Source organism: Ursus maritimus, unplaced genomic scaffold (genome assembly GCF_017311325.1).
Source record: "Ursus maritimus isolate PB19 unplaced genomic scaffold, ASM1731132v1 scaffold_25, whole genome shotgun sequence".
In the NCBI taxonomy this organism is placed as follows: domain Eukaryota; kingdom Metazoa; phylum Chordata; class Mammalia; order Carnivora; family Ursidae; genus Ursus; species Ursus maritimus.
Window position 1 is genome coordinate 35,428,900 of NW_024425008.1, and position 13,097 is coordinate 35,441,996.

Sequence of the window (13,097 nt, forward strand, 5' to 3'; positions counted from 1 at the left end):
GGGGCAGGGCGGGTGCTGACAGCTCTTCTGTTGAGCTTCGGGCGCCAAAGCCCGGAGGGGGGCGGTAGCAGCGTCAGGTGGCTGCTCTGCGTCCCCGCGCGCCTCCCAGTCAGTCCCTGCTCGGCGCTCAGCCTCAGCTGGAGCGGGAGCTGCTCAACACCTTCGCCCTGACAGTCGCGTCTTCGGGAGCAGCCGGGGCTCCGGACCCCGGCGGGAGAAGCTGAGATGTAAGCCCTCCGACTGCCCATTTCTGTCTCTGGCATCCTGCTCGCTTCTCACTTCCTCTCCCGCTCCGTGGACCCATTGGACAGCGAACGTTTGTCTGGATCTCCGGGGAGAGAGGAGCGGCCACCGGGCGCACAGCCCGGCAGAAGTTGGGCTCAGCTGGGCAGCCGTGATCCAGCTGCGCGGGAGGGGTGGGCAAGGGCAGGAGGAGAGGAAGGCTCAGTAAAGGGGTTCGGATCTGGACTGAGAGGGACTGGGAGCTAGGGCTTGAGTTGACACTTCCCGCTCCCCGGCCCCGGCGCGCGGGGCAGCGGGAGAAATGCTGAGTCCGCGCCCAGACAACCGCCGCCGCGGCAGCAGCCTCAGCAGCAGCTTCAGCATCAGCACCGGCGGGACAGCGACAGCGGGGGCGGCGCAGGCGCACTGTGCCCCGCGGAGCCTGCAGTTCCCTAGCCCCGTGTGCGGCACCGCCACAGTCTGGGCAGCGGCGGCCGGGGGAGCGCTACTACCATGAACTGCCTGGTCCTCCTCCCCAGAGCTGCTCATCCGGGTCGGGCTGGAGACACAGTCAGGGGACCCCGTCGCCGCCGCCGCGCCCCCTCTTCTTTCGGCTCAATCTTCTCCACCTTTTCCTCCTCTTCCTCCACCTTCTCTTCCTGCATCCCCCCCTCCCCCGCCGCGGATCCTGGCCGCTGCTCTCCAGACCCAGGATGCCGGGGGGCAAGAGAGGGCTGGTGGCACCGCAGAACACATTTTTGGAGAACATCGTCAGGCGCTCCAGCGGTAAGAAGAGTTGCAGTTCAGAACACCCCCACCTCCATCCTGCCCACGCGCGCCCCCCATCCTCCCCATCCCATCCCATCCCTCTCCTAAGGGGGAGGGGGATGCAGACAGCCCTACCTGGTGGCTTCAGTTACTAGTCAGACCTGATTTGGGGTGGGGAGCAGAATAAGGTGGTGAAGGAAAGTTAGTTGCATCCCCTCTCCAAGACATACTCACCTCCCTCCCACCTGTCCAGAGCCCAGAAGGGGAGGAAGGGAAGAGAGAACTGGTAGGGTATAGGTTCATCTGGAGAATAAAGTTGAGTTTTTGTTTCGATGGGGGATGTATTTCTTATTCATCCTTTCCCCACATTTTTTCCCTAAGTCCACTTCAGGGACTGATCAAATTCTTAGAGTTAATCTTAGTGGAAGGGTTTCCCCTCAAGTTGGGAATGGCTGTGAAAGTGGCTACTTAATAAGATTTAAGTCTCTGGAATGGCTTTTGGGCCCAACGAACACTGCTGAAAGGAACCTTGTGCTGGGGAGAGTAGTTGGAGTTGAACCTAATAGAGTCAGTACTTGAAAAATGGAAAGGCAATTACTGTGGTTAAGTTCATGTTTAAAGTTTCTTTAATTTTTTTCATTGTGCATTGGTCTATATTAATCTATATGATATATTTGATTTGACGTAAACAGGAGAAATGTAAAAGGGAAGCAATAGCTACTGTGCTTTTAAAGTAACTGGAGAAAGAATTTCTAGAAATGCCATTCTACTTTGCTACTGATTTTAAGGTTTTCTTGCCTTAAAGTGTCTTTAAAATGCCATGCATTTACAAATTCATTTCCTCCAAGATATTCTGAATTGGGATCGTTATATAGTTTACATCTTAAGACTTTCTAAACTTCACATGTTACTGAAATCTTCATCTTTTATGTCTTTTTAATTCTTTTATATAATTTCCAATTTTATAAGCAAGATATGTAAAGTATCCTTTAAAGTTTTTTCCTTCAGAGGTTATTTTTTATTTTGAGATCTCTTGTTTGGAGACTTACGAGAAAGATGTTTCTGCATATTGATTATAGTAGAGCAATGGAAATACTCTGATGCAGTTCTGTAATTCATGGTTTACTCATTCATTGAAACAATATTTATTTGGGTGCCGTATACAACAAACACTGTCTGGGGTCCTTTGGATAAAAGAAATGGTGAAGACACTTCTGTTCTCAGGAAGCTCTCTGCCTAGTGGGTAAGAGAGGGTCACACTAAAAAAATAAATACAATTATGTTTTCCCTGAATTGGTTGACTAGATTATACTAATTCTTCGATTAGGATCTCTTCTAAAACTAGGCTTGCAAATATTTCCCCTGATTTTGGGACTATCTATATTTAAGTGTCCCAAGGTATTTTTCATAAATCTCTGCCATGATATTTGGTTTTAATTCAAAGCTTGTGACTTTTTTTCTTCCACTTTGGTCAACACCTGATATTATACAAGTCTCGAGCAGACTTTTTGGTTGAAAAAGTAGGTAATAGTTTCAGTCTAATTTAAAAAAATCGATACTATTTTTAGCCATTCCAGTGTGATTTCAAATATGTTTTTGATTTTTTTATGATAATACAAAATACAAATTCATAATGGTAGGCAATTTGTATGTTTGTACATTACTTTTATGTATATTAAGCAAAGATCTAGAGTACAAGGGGATGTTACTATTAAAACAACCCATTTGGGAAATTTAAAGATTATTAGGATCAACTATTTAAGACACATACATTTTATTTGAGCTTTCTTATCCTCTTGGGTTATTTCACCTCCATGCAGTTTGGTCTATGAGAGGACTTTTCAGAGCAGGCCTTAAAAAATAAAGCACACAGATTCTCTGTTCCTCTGCACAATAACCAGAAAGAAGATGAGAATTCCTTGACTGAAGTTGACTAATTATAGCATCTTTGGTTGAAACTTCTACAGATTGGAACTATGAGCCAGTTTTTAGAATATATCTTATTGCAGATGTACAAGAAATTAAGACTTTACCTTAATGTGGTTTAGAAATACCTCCTTCTGCTGCTTCTATTTTACGTTTACCATCCAAATTAATGAATGTTTTATCTTTTCAACACCTCGCTTATATAATCACTTCATTGGTTTAATGTTTCTTTCCATGGATAACAACACCAAGTGCACATGAAAATTGATCTGTTTTGACATTTAAAATATCACTTCTCATTGCTTATGGCTAACTTTTAAAACCACTATTCAAAACCTCTGAGCTCTGTTTGAAATATGTTGGACATGTGAGCTGAGTATACGCGCATGTGTAGATAGTAGAAACTAGAAAGTCTTAGTACTACTTTTACGGAAGAACCCCAGAAATTGAGAATTACAGTATTAAATTGGTTTGCACATCCATGTGGGAGGGTCTCACAGTTGTTGCCATTTCTATATGATTTGGCAGAGAAAGAGAAAGATTCATTCTGAGAAATTATTTAATTGAGACTAACGGAGAAAATTCCCTTCAGGATTCTCACAGATGGATGAGGTTTGTCACATTGAAGATTTCATTATTCACTAACTTAACCACATTGAAAGTGAAGTGTTGGCAGAGCTTTAGTGGAAAAGAAAGAAATTGAAGAAAGCTAGGCTGGGGTTGCCTCTTTACCTTTACCCCATGAAATGCTTCTCTTTCTGATACAACATCATTTTCTTCTTATGAAAAGATCAGATCTTTTAATGAGTGTCAGATGAAATAGAAATTTATACAGAGAGGTGTGCGGAGATAAACAGACAGCCATTCACCCAGATACAAAGATGGAGGTACTGGAAAAAACTGTCTCTCTCTCTCTCTTTCACACACACAAAGAGCAAAAGAGAGATGTGGAAAGTAACAGAAATGCAGAAAGAGAGATACAGAAAAGTTGGGGGGGGGATATCAGATTTGGAAGAGTGTTGGACACAGAGAAAAAACATCAGGCATGTATTTGTCCATGGATATCACGAATGAACTGAAATCTCAGCCAATGAGACATCTCAGCCAATTAGAGAGCCATCAGAGAGCTTCTTGATGACAGGGAACAAAGGAGCATGAAGTGTGGTCTATTTTGATGTAGCTTTTGAATTGGAGCACTTCGTAATAAAGTTCCTAGCTCTTCAGTTGCAATTTCCCAGACAGACAGTGCTGTATTCTGTGTCCTACCGTGGCACGAGCTCCTGTTTGCTGTTCCTTTACACCTCTCGAGATCGGGTTTTCATTCTCCTTATTTGGTTGACTCAGTCTGTTATGGGGAAGCATTTCAAATTGTTACTAGTAATTCAAAGGCTATAAAATAAAATAATGAGGGCCATTGAGTAGGGTGGATACAAGCATACTTTATGGCCAAATCCAAAAATAGTACAAGTAGGGAATTCCTCTTTTTAGTTTTAAGATAAAAGATAAGATCAGTTTTAGATAAATAACAAGAATTACAATAATTCTTAACACGTGATTCTAGGGATATCGTCTAAGAAGTTATAAAGGTCAAAAGTGTAAGTGTTATAGCAAGATACATTTTTGTATAGCAAGATACATTTTAGATACATTTTTGGCCGGGAGGTTCAAAATGAGTTGCTAGGAACGGAAAGTTTGGGAACTCGTTCATTACATCTGTGAAATGTCTCATAGAAGGCCTCAGCCCAAAGTGCTTACTGACTGAACCCAAGGCTGGCACATTACTAGGCTATCTTCCGTTATTTAAATTTTAATTATTTATGTGAGCTATTCATCAGTGTACATTGGGCTGTAGGGAGCAGTAAACCTGTGGGTAGAGGGTAAATAGCTGAAAGAAAGCAAGAGTATTTAAGAGTTACAGGTAAAATTTTAGATTCAAACCAAACCAAACCAAAGAAAACATTTCCAAGGCCTTCAACCTATGTCCTTGGGCAGCATGTTTTCTTTGTATGTTGTCTTTGATTCCTTAACAAATAGGCAGAAATGATTAGTGTCTGTGACAGTGAACTAGGTTGCCATTTTGAAATATTACACATACCATATTTAATATCTTTTCATTAGAATTTGATTATTGTTGTCTAATATTTTAAACATTATGAAAAACTAGAAATGTTTTTCTCTTTAGAGGAAAAAAAAGGGGCTCAGGAAAGAAGAAAACAGAAAAGGTAGTATTTTATCAACCACTTATCCTGCAAGAGAACACGTTCAATATACTTGATTTTCCATTATGGCTTGAGATATTTTATGTTGTACAAGCACTTTCTTGACTCAATCTCCTTTTACAGGAAAATCCAAGATTATTTTTTTGCTATAATTAATATTTGTAAAAACTGAGATCTTAAAAGAGCACCTATAGGAGAATAGAGAACTAATGATTTAAAAATAAAACAAAAAAAGTTATTGTACCTTTTTAGAAGTATCCAATGTAAAAAATGGTGAAAACATGATTTTTTTTTTTTTTTTTTGTATAATGTTCATGATATTTTTTCTTGAGAGATTTTCTTTAACATCTAAACCGCTATTCGGGAAATAGTGACAGCACCACATAGTGTCTGAAGCATTGATTAACCCAGGTTTTATAATGTATCACTTTTACTTTTAATACATCATAGAGGTGGAAATTATACTGACCACTCCCTGAATTATATTCATAAATAAATCAGCGGATTGTCTCTGGCTCTAGAGCCCACACCGTGTTATGTAATGAGTAGCAATGCTGTTTATCCCAGTTCACTCTTGTCTTCGGTAGAAATTGCCCTCTTTGTCTATCTTTTGCTTGATTCCAGAAGTAGGGGTGTGTAAGAACTCCATGTCCCCAGCCATTCTTTAACTGCCCTACTGAAAGAACCAGGTAAGACACTGTATTTTTTAATAGAAGAAAGCAATATTTTCATTGACAGCGACTGAGTAGACTTCCAACAAGAAATCCTTTAGTTTAGTTAGTATTTGTCTTTTACTCCCATTGCGAGTGACGGCTGTTTGCTGGCACAGAGGAACAATGCTTCTCTGTTCTCCAGTGTCTAGCCCGGGAAAAGGTATTGGTCTCCAAAGCTCTGTAAATAGTATTTACCACAAGAGGTCACTATAGGTTCTGGCACAGGTGAACCAGGCGGTGCGTGTCTTCCTTTTCTGTTTTCCTGATTTTTCCCTCGAGTTTGATTGGAGGTTAAAACCAATGTAGTTAGTCGTTACTCTTGGAAGAAGATATCTAAAATACAAGACGTATAGGGAAGTGAAATGAAAAAACGTATTCATTTCTTTTAATTATCACAGTCATATTTTAGTTGATGGCAATCAAATTTCGTGACTAAGTAAATTGGCTATTAATAAAAACAGTTTATGTGAAGGAATGTATTTAAATACATCTTAAACCAGTATAATATTTACTTTAGCGGACGAACAAAACTTTATTGTAGTAAATCCTTTTGGTGTGGTGGTGATATATATGAGATATGAAGTGCCATATAAATAAAGTCCATGTATATTTTCTCTTTCAACATAATTTTTCCTCTACTACATGTCTTGATATAATTCATATTAAATCAGTGAAGTAGAAACAGTTCCTGACAGTGCTTTGATGTTACTGAAAGATAGTTCAGAGATTTATCGTTATTTTCCTGGGATATTGTATGATTCTAGTATTTTGATGTTACTAAACTTTTAAAATAAAATACAGAGTTAGATCAAATATTTTCTGAAGTTCTCCAAACTTATTTAACTTTACCCAGAATATGGTTGGAGGTAATATTACTTTAAGAGGTTTTGTTTCTTGCCAGTCAGCAAGTCTGAATCTTGGTCTCAGGAATTTCTTTTTCTTTTTGGTAAGGTTAGATACCAAATATTGGGAGATGCTTCAAAATGTCCCAAACAAAATTAGTTTTAATTGGAAAAATTAAAATATTCCATACAGCACTTTTATGAATAAAAGAGATATGTTGTGAAATCAAGTAAACATGAATAACAAGTCACAATCCAAAACCAGTAGCAATTATTATTGTGGAAATTGAAGTCGAAGGCAGTAGTTTGAGGTGCTCTAAGAAACAGACATTTATGAAGCATTGTTCTTTACCAGTAACAGAGTAGAATTTTTAAAAATCCCATCTTATGTTCTGGTCACACACACACACAAAGGAAAAAGAAAAAGTAACTATGTGAGGTGATGAATATGTTAATTAACTTGACTGTGGTAATCACCTCACCATGTATACATTTATGAAACCAGCAAGTGGTAAACGTTAAATACATACAATTTTTTTTGTCTATACCTCAATAATGCTGGAAAAAATCCTCATTATGTTTCACCAAATACTCTAGCTTACTAATGTACATGGCATGACTCCTTCTCATCACTAAGAATGACTAAAGAATCATGTAAATATTCTCATTCTGTAAAATATAGAAGTTAATATTGGAAATGCTTAGCCTTGGAATATTTGATTGAATCGTAGAAGTGATAATATTGTCACAAAAATCAGTGTGTATTTTAGACATTATTTTAATTTTTGGTTGCATGTGGTACTATTACTAATAAAGAGTTATTTGTATATATTTTAGATAGTAATTTTGTGATACATTAAGTTTTCCCATGGAAAAGAAGAAAAATTAATTAGAGAATTAGAATTAAATAGAAAGGAAGAGTGGTTGAAAAGTTATTTGAAATTTTACTGAAATAGATTCCTTTGTTTCTCAGGGTCCGGTCCCATTAGAAAAATATAAATATTAAGTACGACGTCCTATTGATTTCGAAAGGTATGGGACTTGAGATCTGAGCTTAGGTGCCTATTTATAGCAGTTCCTAGAGGCAATGACGTATAATTAGAAAGTCATGGACATGCTGCTCTCCGAAATACGCTCCTTAATGGTATGGGTCATACCTGACACATACTTTTATATCTTCCACTGTGAAGGGCACGTAGCACGTAGTACCGGTTGCTTCTTGACTTTGTCTCCTAAATCGAACAAGTCCATAATTGATTTTTTCCAAAACGATGCTGATTAAATCTATTAAGTAAGCTTGTATAAGTGACTACATAGTTTAAAATATTTAGTCAATGGGTATAGCCGAAAGCGGAAGTTGCATCGTATGGGGCAAATCACATGGGGCTCATGAGAACATGAGAGGTGCACGTAGACGCGATCTCACGCTCATCTCCTACTCTAACTTGATGTACAGCGAAAATATTTCCTACTGCTTTTGTTCTACTTTTTAAGGGTTTAAAAGCTAGACTGTTTTGTATAAGAAAAGTGTGTAGAGATTTGTAGATTCTAGTTAAATAAAAAAAAAAATAATTTCACAGTTAGGAGACGGCAAGTTTTATCCTTGGGAATCGATCCTTACCAGTTCAAGTATCTTCTGAGTGAGTTTTGCCCCGAGGACCAACGGTTCTAGACAGTACCCCACAGACGAGAGAAAATGGATTTTGCCTTTTTAGAGATGGCAGGGCGAGCCTTAGATAGCCGAGTTTGACTGAAAATCAAACAACTTACTTGGATTGAGGGGAGAAGTTAATCTTTATCCTGATCTTTTCTGTAAGCCTTTTCTGTCTGCTGACATATTTTTTTTATTTGGGGCAAGTTAAAGCACAAGAAGTTTATTTTCATATATTTATAGCATTGAGAGAATAAAAAAATTCTTCAACAAGGGTTAAAATGGTCCCAGAATAAAATCCCCCCAAAACAGCTCCCATCCTTTTGCTTGACCCTCATACTCTTTTAGTTAATAATTCATTAGTGAAACAAAAATGTATTGAGTGCCTCCCACGTGCTAGGCGCTGACATAAGCATTGGGGGTGCATAATAAACACAATGATAAAAATATTGCCCCCCCTTTATTTTTTCTGTGAGGGGCAATGTGCACATTGGTTAGGAGCCACGGTTCTGCAGGCTTGCGTGCGAGTCTTGGCTCCAATGCTTACGAGCTCTGTGACTTACAGTGTTTTCCTCTGTAAAATACAAGTAGTAAGAGTACCCAGCTTATGGTGTTGGAGTGAGGATTAAATGAGGTAATATAGACAAAACGGTGAGAACAGTGCCTGGCATATAACAAATACTATGTCGGTATCTGTGCTTTTAGTTATTGCTACCATTTAGATGTTTTAAATCTTTGAATGCACCATCTGTAGTTGATGTCTTTAATTCTTGGTCACCATTTCCTTTTGCACCTCTTTCAAATGATTTCTGTCTGTACCATAATGTCAAAATGTCCTAGAAGATTACGAATGAGTGTTCTTGTGAATCCAAAGGCCTTTTATTTGTTCATGTTTTTCTGACTTTGCAGGATTCGAGACTATGTTCCACTACCCTCTCCCCACACTTGTTTCTTTTGGCTTTGATGACTTTGCACTTTCTCTGGCCCTTTTTCCTGGTTTCTCTTTCTGGTCCCTTCCTATTCCTTTCCTATTTCCTTTCTCCTCCCTTCCTTGCCCTGTCCTTCCTTTCTCCTCCTCTCCCCGTCCTTCCTTTCTCCTCCTCTCCCCTCTCCTGAAGAATAAGTGGTCCTCTAGGCTCACACTTCAACCATCTTTCTTACACATCTTCACCCTGCTTTTCAAGCTTGTCCTCTGTCATAATTTAAACTGTATCCTCTCTGTGTCCCAATTCTGTGTTTCCAATGGCCTACAGAATCTCTCTTCTTGTATTTCTCACAAGTAATGTAAACCTCAGTTGTGGCCAGAATTGAATTATCATTAATTTTGGCTTCAAAGAGTCTTACTCACTTTGCTGTTTCTCCATCTCTGTCAAGGGTGTCTTTAATATTTTAGTCTTTTAGCAGGATCAGACCTATAAATTAATAGAGAACAAACTGATGGTTGCCAGAGGGAAGGGGATGGAAGGATGGGCAGAATGGGTAAAGGGGAGTGGAAGATACGGGCTTCTACCTCTAGAATGAATAAGTCATGGGAATAAAAGTTACAGCATAAGGAATATAGTCAATGGCATTGTAACAGTGTTACGTGGGGACACCATACTTGTGGTGGGCACATCATAACTCACAGAGAGCTTAAATCACTAGGTTGCACCCCTGAAACTGATGCCATGTTGTGTGTCAGCTGTGCTCAAATAAAACCAAATTAAAAGTTTTAGTCTTTAGTCTGAAATCTGAGGGTCTTCTTTGCCTTCACACTCAGTATAATATTGGTCTTGCTTCCTAACCAGATGATCAATCCTTGGAGGTAAGAATTTTCCCATGTACTTCTTTTGTACCCCCTGTAAGTGCTGTGTGCAGAGTAAGTAAATTCATGCTGGTTGGCTATGGTGATTTCATGTCAGGGCATGAAACGTGTCGTCAACTGACATCATATGCAGCCAATATATGTAAATACGATGGACCAAAGAAAGAATTATAGGTGGAAAGAAAAGAGTTGCTTCACTTACTGGGCTCAGAAACAGACTATCTTATCTCTGTGTGAGGAATGAAAGGTGTGATACATTCTCCTTATTCATTTCTAAAGCAGTCTTTCTCTCTCCTAGAGCCACCACAGTCAAAGTAACCCGCAATCTTTCCGGGACTCTGGGGGGCATTTCTAAGGCTCAGAGAACAGAGCTCTCCACAGAGCCAAGGCATTTCCATCTTGATGACACAGCCTCCCGTCTTGGCTCTAGCTTTACCCATGGTGAAACACTAAGCCTCTCTAGGATTTTAAGTACTACCTTGCAAGTCAGTGGAAAGACTCAGCAAAGCCATCAATGTAACGGGTCTTGCACTGGGCCTCATTATAGTAAGAGCTTAATACTCATCTTTTCCTATTTTCTCTAGATAAGGTAAGGTAGGGGAGATTTCCTTTTTTCTTTCTTTCTTTCTCTCTTTCTTTTTTTCAACTTGAAGAAAGCAAAGAACTAAGTCACTGACATTTTAAGACATGAACTGATGAGTTAGAGCTTAAAGCATTTGGACTCTTTTAACCAAGGGCTTACTTATTTGGAGAAAAAAAACAAAACCCCAAACAAACACCACTCCTCCCTCCAACAAATAACTACTATTGAGAGCCAAAGAAACATCAGCTCTCTTTAGCTCAGTAACTGGTGGCTTGCAGAGGCCAAAGAAGGCAGAAATGTCAGCCTCTCTGTAACCGACCCTGTGAAATCTGACTGAAGGAGAGAAAGGAATCGAATTTGTGATCTGCATCTTTCCCTTGCACAATTAGCTCCTACTGCATAGATAGTAGAAAAAAAAATAGAACAATGCTTTAGAAAATTAATTAGATTGTAAATGCATTCAGAAAAGCCTTGTTTCTGCATTTCTACCAGGTGTGCAAGTTAGTCTCATCTCTTAATTGGAACTCTTCATTAGTTTTCTAGCCATTAGTGTTGATTGCCTTTAAAGGTTAACTTCAAAGAAAATATATAGACCTTTCAGAACAGACGCAGATCGTTTGCAAAAACAAGGTTTGTTTATTTGCAGGATTGAAAAATGCTTAAACATTAAATATGTAATACTTTTTCCCCCTGATAAACACATTTTGACTGATTTAGCCTTTGTCCAAGATTATGTAACTAGTGCATGTCTTATGGCTTCAGGTATTTTTAAAAATTTTATTGTAATAAAATTCAGTAAAAGTTTGTCATTATCTGTATCAGGGTGAAGGTTTTCTATTGTATTCCGAGACTATGAGTCTTATAGGTCATTACTGCAGTTACGTTTTGCTTCTAATAATTCTGGCCAGTATACTTTATAGAAGCCCATCGTCTCATGAACAAAATACCAACTATTAAAATTAGAAATTTTGAATTGTTGAACATTCTCTTTTTGTGTGTGGAGAAATATATTCTATAGCAAAATTGCTATTATTCCTATCATTAGAATTTCGGAAATGTATGTGAAAGAATCTCACGCATTCTAAACCACTTTGGCTTGTTGGAAAAACGTTGAAGTTAATGCCATCAAAGAAACACAGAAACTTAAAAATGTACCTTTGATTTTGAAGGAGATGAAAAGTGGAAGCATATTTTTATCTTTGATGACAGCTGAACAAGTTTGAATAAATTAACAGATATTTTTTGCATATTTCAAACTCCCACAGTGATGGTCTGCTTAATGTTGCCAATATTATTATATAATAATTAGTCTCATTGTGGAAGGTACAAAGTGTGTGTATCTACACACACACACACACACACGCACACGCACGCTACCTCGCTATAGAGCTGTAAGGTAAAGGTGTATTTGTAACAACAGGAAGGATACCAGCCTTATAGTCTGCTATTGCATAGTGGAAGTGAGCAATGCATCTACCAGAAATCAATATTGTGGATGTGGGTATGACATATAAGTTACTTATGCTCTTGTTTAGCCATCTGTGCCAGCATTTTATTTAACCCAAATAGCATGTGCTATATGTGCTTCAGGGTTTGTTCTGCTGTTACTGTTCTATGAAGCTTAAATATATCTATAGATATCACTCACCCAGGAGACACGGTTAAAAAATAGTATAGACTCCATGATTTAAATTTATAAGTTTCCAGAGTGCAGGGAAATCTGCTAGGGAACACCTGATTTTTTTTTAATAGAATTGTCTGTTTTTTGAAGAAAACTACCTAGCACGGTCCTTATCTACATTCTTGACAATATCTAGCATTGCTCTAATAATTGTTGATTATATGACTTTAAATAGGAATCAGATTTGATTTGATCATCCAATAAACACTTGTGGGGATGCGGTAGTGAACGGACAGACACGGTCTCTGACTGCTTGGAACTCGGAGTCTGGTAGGGGAGACAGGAATTCAACAAACCCATGTCCAGCATATAATCAAAAATCATGGTAACCATCGTGAAGACAAGGAAAGGGTGCTGTGGCTAAGAGTGACAGGGATTAATTTCGATTGGGAGATGGTGTCAGGGAAGGTCTTTCTAAGGCAGTAGTGTAAAATGGAGACCCCAGGTAAGAGGTGGCTAGATGATAAGCGGGCAGAAAAATATTTCAGGTGAAGAGAAAACAGCTGAACAGTCCCTAAGAGAGACAGAGAAAATGAGTGGCTAAGTTTGTGAAGTTTAAAGGCCAGTGTAGTTGGATTGCAGTAAGCAAAAAAATAAAAAAAAAGGAAAAAAGAGAGAGAGAGAGAGAGAAAGCTGGGACCTGGCTGTTCAGGGAGAGGCTTTTGCGCTGTATTCCAAGTGCAGTGGA

At 38.9% G+C, this 13,097-nt stretch overlaps 1 protein-coding gene across 1 annotated transcript in view; it reads left to right on the plus strand.

Annotated features, from left to right (window-relative positions):
- The first annotated feature begins 935 nt into the window (after positions 1-935).
- KCNH5 (potassium voltage-gated channel subfamily H member 5) overlaps positions 936-13,097 on the plus strand; it is a 282,791-nt gene continuing 270,629 nt past the window's right edge. The window contains exon 1 of the mRNA XM_008701136.1: positions 936-1,008. Coding sequence (XP_008699358.1) covers positions 936-1,008 — 73 coding nt within the window. The remainder of the gene's footprint in view (positions 1,009-13,097) is intronic.